This window comes from Melozone crissalis, unplaced genomic scaffold, assembly GCF_028551555.1.
Source record: "Melozone crissalis strain CALT ecotype California unplaced genomic scaffold, PUWL_Pcris_2 ptg000016l_1, whole genome shotgun sequence".
Taxonomy (NCBI): Eukaryota; Metazoa; Chordata; class Aves; order Passeriformes; family Passerellidae; genus Melozone; species Melozone crissalis.
The window spans coordinates 47,988,178-47,996,415 of record NW_026535794.1 but is presented as its reverse complement, the minus strand read 5'-3'; the positions used below and the strand labels follow the sequence as shown (position 1 = coordinate 47,996,415).

The 8,238-nt window shown below is 42.7% G+C and overlaps 1 protein-coding gene across 1 annotated transcript in view; it reads left to right on the top strand.

Annotated features, from left to right (window-relative positions):
* Nucleotides 1-1,180: 1,180 nt before the first annotated feature.
* Nucleotides 1,181-8,238, top strand: part of MATCAP2 (microtubule associated tyrosine carboxypeptidase 2) — a 28,175-nt gene continuing 21,117 nt past the window's right edge. The window contains exon 1 of the mRNA XM_054274192.1: nt 1,181-1,252. Within this exon, the coding sequence (XP_054130167.1) occupies nt 1,228-1,252 (25 nt within the window). The 5' untranslated portion in view covers nt 1,181-1,227. The remainder of the gene's footprint in view (nt 1,253-8,238) is intronic.

The window sequence follows — 8,238 nt, the reverse complement described above, 5'->3', positions numbered from 1 at the left end:
TGGAGGCAATCTCTGTGTAGAGCACATTGCAGGTACGGATTTATTGATGAGATGGCAGATATTTAAGATACTCAACTAAAGCACCACACAACTTCCCAGCTCTCTTCTCCTTGGGAGATCACTCCCATAATCTGTGTTAAGCACTATTGTGCTGGTAAGTCACTTTCAATTAAATTGCTCTCTCCAATAAATGTTGGCCATTTAAGAAAAGTAAACGCATTATTAACACAGTGAAATGTATTGATGTGTAATCTGACTTCAGTAGTCACCTTAAGCCTGCATGAAAAGTACAGAATCTTCCTACACCATGCCTACATTAATGGGTTACACAACCACGATTGCTAAGATAAAATAACTTGTTCCTATTTGATGTTCATTTTTAAAACGCACAGATTGTATTTCAAGGAGTGAAAGGTTTCACAAGCAAAGCAACAGATTGCACAACAAGTAAGGTGACAGGAGGGTGTAATATAAAGTCTGTCTTCTACTTTAAATTCTGTTTACTACTTATCAGTGTATGATAACCATCAGTTACAGCCCTAAACCGTTGCCCTGATGCAATTCCTCCCTTCATGTTACATGGGACATTCCCAAGCACAAGACCCGTCTCCCAGGGTGGCACATGTCCTGCTAAGCACCCTTGTCCCATGCAGTCCTTCCTCTGCCTGCCGCAGATCCAGCAGATAATTACCAATTACACCAACTATTACCAATCGCAGCGATGATGGTAGCTGATGATTATCAGAGGACCGCAGCCCTGGTCTGTGCGCGAGTGATGCTCGCTCGATTCCTGCAGAGGATGGCACTAAAGCCTCGCCTATGCTGCTGACACCTGGGACCAGCCGTGCCGGTGGGATACAGCGCGCTGATGTTCCCGGGGGCCGTCGGCGGGGTGACACGCCGGGACACCGACAGCTGCACTACAGATCCCAGGGTGCAGCGCGTCTGCGCCCTGCCCCCTCCAGCGCTCGGGCCCCGCGGAGCCCGCCGGGACTTGTAGTCCGCAGAGGCGGGCGGGCGGGGGCTCTGCCGGCGCGGCTCCCGCCTGCCGGCCCGGGGCCAGCCGCGCTCCCCGGATCCGCCGAGGCGGCGAGGCGGGCACATCCCGCGGCGCCGGGCGCTGCCTCCCCGCCGCCTCCCCTCTGGGCTCCCCGCCCGGGAGCCGGGAGCCCGCCGCGCGGGGGGCAGCCGGCGGGGCAGAGCGGCGGTGCTGCCCGGCGGAGCACCATGCTGGAGTCCATCTGTGTCACCGGTGAGCAGCGGGAGCAGGAGCGGGAGCGGGGGCGGCGCGGTCCCCGCCGCGCCCAGGGCAGCCGGCCGGCCGCCAGCGCTTCCCCGCCCAGCGAGCAGGCATCGCCCGGGCGGCGCCGCGGGTGTCGGTGGGGTGTCCCCTGGGGACGGGGAAGGGCTCCACACCTGCCTGGCTCCAGCAGCAGGAACCCCCCCGGTGTCCCCTGAGGACGGGGAAGGGCTCCACACCTGCCTGGCTCCAGGAGCGGGAACCCCTCTCGGTGTCCCCTGGGGACCGGGAAGGACTCCACACCTGCCTGGCTCCAGGAGCGGGAACCCCCCGGTGAATGGGAGTGAGGGTGTCAGGAGCCCCCCGGTGAATGGGAGTGAGGGTGTCACTTGCGGGCCCTGCCCTGCGATGCCGAGGAGTGCGGGGGTGACACCCGCTCCGCTGGAGCGAGGGACAGACCATGCAAGGGAGAATGCCACTAAAACTGCTGGTTATATCTGGTGCTTACGCGTTTTGGCTCTACCCTTTGCTGTGTTCTCAGAGAAGTTAACAAATCCCTATAGGATGTGTGTATACAAACCTCTGTTATGACTGTATAACGATAATGTAGACAGGTACGTGGTGCCACACAAAACTGGCTTCTTGTGCTGTGTACATACAGTTGCTGCTTGAAAACAGATGTTTTCCTTGTTTAAATTTGACATCCTTTCCTGTGTCACTTCTTCAGCTGGCTCAAGCCAATGTTACTTTTCCACAGGGAAATCTATCTACAAGAAATCTGCTGGAGGTGTCTTGGTGTGCCCTCATTCAATACCCTTGCAATCATAACTAAGATCTCTTACAGCTACTCTTTCTCTGCATAATTGATATGCTGTTCCATCTGTGCATGGATATGACTAGAGTGTTACTCCTGATAATGGGAACAGAAATAAAGTTCCATGGGATCGATCAGAGCAACCCTGGAGATACGCAATAGCCACTGCAATCTGAAAGGATGAGATTTTGTGAAAAGTAGTTATTTTTAGCCCATATCCTTCCATCAAATATTCCTGACTGCACCTGTATTGCAGAAGAAGCCAGAGACCTGCTTGGATGAGAGTTTCATCCTGTGCAGGTCTTCCTGCACAGGATGAAATCAGTGTTCTGTGATTATAATCCTGAGTTTATTACATCAGTAGGAGTTTGTTGTTTGATTTAATTAGAGCCAAGTCGTCCCTTTTATTGATTATTACTGTGCCCATGTAATTTAATTTGAAGGGCCTGAATTTGGAGTCAGTTACATAATACTGTATTTCAATATAGAAGTAAACGTGCAGGAAACTGCATGCAAGTGAGTCTTTTTTTTTTTTTTTTTTTTTTTTTTTAGGGTAGAAAGAGTACATCTCAAATAGCATTGTCATTTTGAAGAAGAAAATCCAAACTGCCAGTCATCCCTAAAAACGCATAGTTATTTATGAACACTGACAGCTAATTAATAGATATACAAGTTAGCTGATAGCTGAAACCTACCCTTGGTTTTGAAGCTCAGAATTAAAAACTGGATGACAGATAACACCTTTATAGAAGAAAAGTAAATAGGTGGATATTTTTGGGTGGGGGGAAAAAAAAAGAGTCTTAGGTTAAATGTAAAAGTTCCCAATATCATACAGGCTCTAGTTAATAACTAAGATGCTTGTGAAAATAGAAAGTAACTCAATGTCAGTGTTTTTACAGAAACTCATTGCCTAATTCTGCTGTTAATCCATGTTCAATCATAGACAGAGCTTCCAGTGCATTCTAGTTCAAGTTGCATGACAGCTTCTGTTCAAAACTGGAGTGTTTTTAAACTTTAAAGGGGTTTCCAGTGGTGAGGAAATAGAATATAGGATTGTGCGGAGATTCAGTTGTGCCACAAATACAAGCCTGTAGTGTTTGAGAGGCAGTGGAACATTACAGGTTCATATACAAGACTTTGTGTTGCCTGCTTTTTTTCAAAATATTGTTTCTGTAGCTGTCTGCACAGACAAGCCATACAGTCTAGAGCCCATAAACTACAGGGTGTTGTGAATCTATTCAAATTTTCTGAATATTGGAGATAAACATTTCTTTGTAAAGTAATTGTAACTTTGCACAGTGTGTCAGGGGAAGAATCTTACTTGTCACATCTGTGTAGTTCCTTCTCATCTCACAATTTCAGACTTATCTATTGCTTGTAGATAGATCACATACATTATTTGCATTCCTATAAATTTGAAAATTGAAGTCAGCCTTGAAATGATTTCTGATTTTGAGCAAAAAGAAACTCAGCCATATTCTACCATAGTAATGGTAATCTTAAAAACAAAAGTAGTGGCTCAAACCATTACATCCCAAGGATAGGAGGAAGTTCTCCATGAACATGTTTGCTAAGCACTTTCAGTCACAGGTGCAGTTTGGACAGGATTTGTTCACTGTGCATACATAACCTGAGTGACAGCAGCTCAAAAACTGCGGGAGCTCTCTGCTATTTTAGAGCCAGGCTAGCCAGACAGAGATATCTGTGCCACAAATACCTGTCATTAACCTCATTCCACCTATGGAACAGGTATTTAAGAAGCTGCTTGGCTAGTAGCTGCCCTGTAGTCTAGAGGAAGGTATTATTTATAGAACACACTCCAAAGGCTAGAAAAATGCTTACACTGGGATTTTACTATGCATATTATTGACTTATTAGCTCAATCCATCAGTTTCTAAAGGACAGAGACCAATAATATGACCTGGGTCCTAAATATAGCATAAAAATCTAACATTTTATTCTAACAAATAACCTCTGACAAGATTAGGCAGTGTCTGCAGTGATGCAAGGCTCCAGGCTAGTGACTGGGATGCAATTTATACATAGAATGTGTTTCATAAGTGCAGAATTGTCGTGAAATTTGTGGTTCCCACATATTCTCTGTTAGCACTCATGGGCTCCACCCCTTTTCCTGTACTGCTGTGACACTGGAATAGCTACCTGTGTATAAATGGAAGTTACAGATAAAACTCCTCTTTCTGCAAAATGAAGCCTGCGGTATTTTGAATTGTTCTGTGACTTGTGTCTGCAGGATGGAGTAAGTCCAGTACTGCCAGTTCCAACTGATCTCCTGACAATGATGGGATTTTGGCTAGGGCACAACCTGCTCTCTTGTGAGATTCTTGAGACTCACAGGGGTGGTTGCCTTTGGCTGGCTGGCTGCCCTGATAGCCCAGCTTATGGGACTTCAGACATTGAACACCATTGCACTCAAGAGTGGTAGAGGTGTACTCTTTAAGCCCAAGACAGACCAAGTTGCCTTTAACAGGAGGGTTTTCTGTTCTTTGGTACCCTAAATTATGACAAAACAGGGACAGGCAGCCCTTCTGTCCCCTCCTTGCTTATCCCTTGCCATCACATTGCACTCCCAATGAGGCAGATTGTTGCATGTAATATTTCACCTGTGTCTCTAGGACCATGTTTTTATTAGTGTTGTTGCAGAAAGGAACAAGATAGAAATAAATGGAAGTAAACAGGATGGAGAGAATTTTTTAGGAAGAGATTGTATTAGTTTTGTTGTGGGTTTTGGGGTTTTTTTTTTCATTGCTGAAAGGCTTGTGCCTTTGTGGCTACTGAATGTTAGGAAGTGAGAACAATGAAAATTACATGAGGGAGGTTCTCAAAGGTAACTAGAGCCTGGGGCATACATTCTTTGACAGTTTTCTACTGGAAAAACAGAAATAAGCCAGGAAATTCAGAATCATACTTCTCAGAACACATGTAGCACATGTGAATGAGATACAAAAGATAAAACCTATAGGATCTGTAGTGTGATATCTGTATTCTGGTATGCAGGGTAGTGTTCCACCGTAGCATGGTGGTTTTCAATTTGCCTTTTTTATATCTTTTAGAAATAATCTGTCCAATGGTATCCAGAATTTAAAAGCTGGGAATCACTGCTAAGCAAACCATGCAATTAATCTGGGTTGATAATCCATTCCAACTGGCTACTTTATAGCAGCACAGTATCTCAGTACTTTTTGTAATACTCAAGCAGGTTTTCAAGAGGCAGTGAATTTTTGTGCAATGAATTTGTTTTATATTCAGAATACTAGATCTCTTTTTCAATCACCAGACATTGCTAATCGTTGGGAACCCTTGGATGTAGTAAGTCAAGTATCCTAGAAGACAGTATATTCTTAATTTGGTTGATGCCGTCCGATTTACAGATGTGAGTTTAAAATATGTTATAGCTTAAACAAATGTACTAGAGAAAGGATTTTAAATTTGGTGCTTTGCAGCATGATTTTGACATAGTCTCAAATATTTTTTTCTCATTTATTTGGTAATGATGATCAGAAGACCTGTACAAAATTTTGGAATACCAGTTAAGTGAGTTCTGTGAAAACTACTTTGTTGTCTATTATAATGTTTCAAATGTGCCAGATTACCTGTTGATTCTAGGTTTCGAGCACAAATAGGCATGGAACAGTATCCTTTAGTCAGAAGAAAATTAAGGACACCCACCCTTAGTTTGGCAGCTGAAAAATCACTTTGCTACGAGATTGCGCTTATAGAGTAACTACAGATTGGGAACAACTATTTTTGATATCAGCCATGTGCATGTGAAACCTGCCAGTGCACGTTCAGCACTCAGCCACCATTTGTGACACTTCCAGGAGAATTCTGATTTAAGGCTTTCAGTGATTGTCTACATACAAAAGCATTTATTACTGGCCAGCTGTACCTCTTAGCTCTAAAAGCTTGCTGTCATGGGTTTTTGGTATTAGATTGACACAAGCTTTGGGGGAGGGAGGGAATGGGTAGTTTAAGGTCATTTTGAGTTGTTTCCTTGAATTAAATTTCTATTTCTTTTTTATTTATAATTTCTTAGATACTTATGTGATATTAGTTCTAATTGTTCCATTACAGCAGCAATATAAGGTTTCTATATCCTTTGTGGCTTTTAAGAACTGGTTAATAGAGAAGGTGAAGTATTAATGCCTCTAGTACCATGTTATTTCTTTGTCTATATTTTAAGAAGTAGCTGTGTAATTTCCAACTCCAATTTTGTCTACCTAAGCAAAGTCATGCTCAGAAATTCAATGTGTTCAGACATTCTGGAAACCTTAGTTTTCACTTACCCTTCTTAAAAGTAAGGATTTTCATACTGTAGCAGTTGATACAGGTCTGAGGTCAGTCTCAAAGACCAGAAATATGAGCATGGTCATCGCATTCTGTTATCCAAAAAATGCATCTCTCTTATGTATTTAGTTTGAAGTTGTTCTCCTTGTGATCGGGAACTGTGGTTTCTCACCACGACAGCTCATGGGAGAGCAGGATAAGCCATGTAGGCAGGTTGTCACGTATGTGATGAGAATGATCTGACAGAATTTGAACAGGAATGCCAAGGAGCACGCTCCTGTGCCAAGCATGGAAGAGGATTCACAGACTTATGATGGAAGAAAACTGAGTTTGTATAGGATACACGTGCTTTAGTGTAAGGGAATAATCTAATGCTTCTACCTCTCTTCTTTCCAGTGGAGAAAACACCCTGGCTGCAGATCACTCATCACATGTTCATGCAAACTGGATCTCTGGTCTTTTTGGTTTTTAGGGCAGGATGTTCGGGGGAGCTCAGGAACACAGGGTGATATGGAACTGACAGAGGTCCAACAGCATGAAATACATTGTCATGGTGCTTATGTTGGGAGCAAAACTGAATTTTACTGTGAAAATAAATCCGCAATTAAGCCACTGTTGATTTTTTTTCCACTTTGGAGGCATTTAATGATCTCTTGCTGCTATTACCTTCAGAGTATAATTACTGTATGTAAAGTAATTACAGTTCAACTACATATTACTGGGGGATGAAGCTCAAATCCCTTTTGCAGGCTTTAATCATGCCACAGCCGTATCTCCTGTTCTGTGAATCTTTTTTTTTTTTAGGTACAGAAGTAGGAAATATTTCTCTGTGGCACAATTTATTTGTACGTGTAGTTTCAGCTCACCTAATGTTGTGGGAAGAACTGGTTGTCAAGAGGAGGGGTTAGAACCAGTGAAGTGAGGTCACTTCTCTCTAACAAGCCAGCACAAATGTTAAATTCAGTTTTAATCCTCAATGACTTTTCTGTGCAGCCGGTTTGCGCCAGGGACCAGTCTTCCCCAAAGGCTATGCCAGGGGTCAGAGCAAGAAAGGGTGGTTCACTCTAATTAAAGAAACCTTATTTGCTTCTTGCACTTAGTTTGATTATAATGTTTCTTTTCAAGTGTTTTTTTAAGCCAGCTGTTATGGCAGAACAACTTTGATTAGATGAAACACACACTATTGTCTTAAGGCTTTTCAGGAGTGTAGCTAGCTGATCTCTCCTGCCTCTCCAAATATAGATTGTTGTCTGTATTAGGACTGAAACTGTATTAACACATGAAACTGAAGTCTTTTAAACATATATTACTATCCATATACTGTTGAAAATTGTTTAGAGTGGCTGGCCCTTTCTAATATTCACACCCTTTTCTGAGAGTAAACTCTGTGAATCAGATGTTGCAGATGAGATCACACCAGACTGCTTGTATCGCAGTACAGATCCCTGTGGGACTTCACTGTAAACACTGCTCACATGCTTCTATGCAGTTTCCTATTTTTTAAGTTATTCTCTGTCCTTACAGAAAGCCTTCCTTGCATGATAAAGATCACTCAGCTCAAAACTATACATTTGTTAATGTAGCAGTAAATGTTCGTGAAGTCCTGCAGAGTCTTTTTTATAACAACTAAGTTCTTACCTGCCAGCAGTGTAGTTGTGCATTGTGAAAAATGCATGTATTTTATGACTGGCTTTTTGCAAATATTAAAATTAATATTATATGTGTTGTGTTAGAAAGTAATGTTGTATTAATTCTCTTAAGTAGAGTGTTAAATATAGTTTTAGGTTATAAAAAATGTTAAAATAGAAACGATGCTATGTAGGATACTTTTTTTAAAGAAAGGACTCGCAGTGAGATAGCAGCCATAGGACACCTAAAT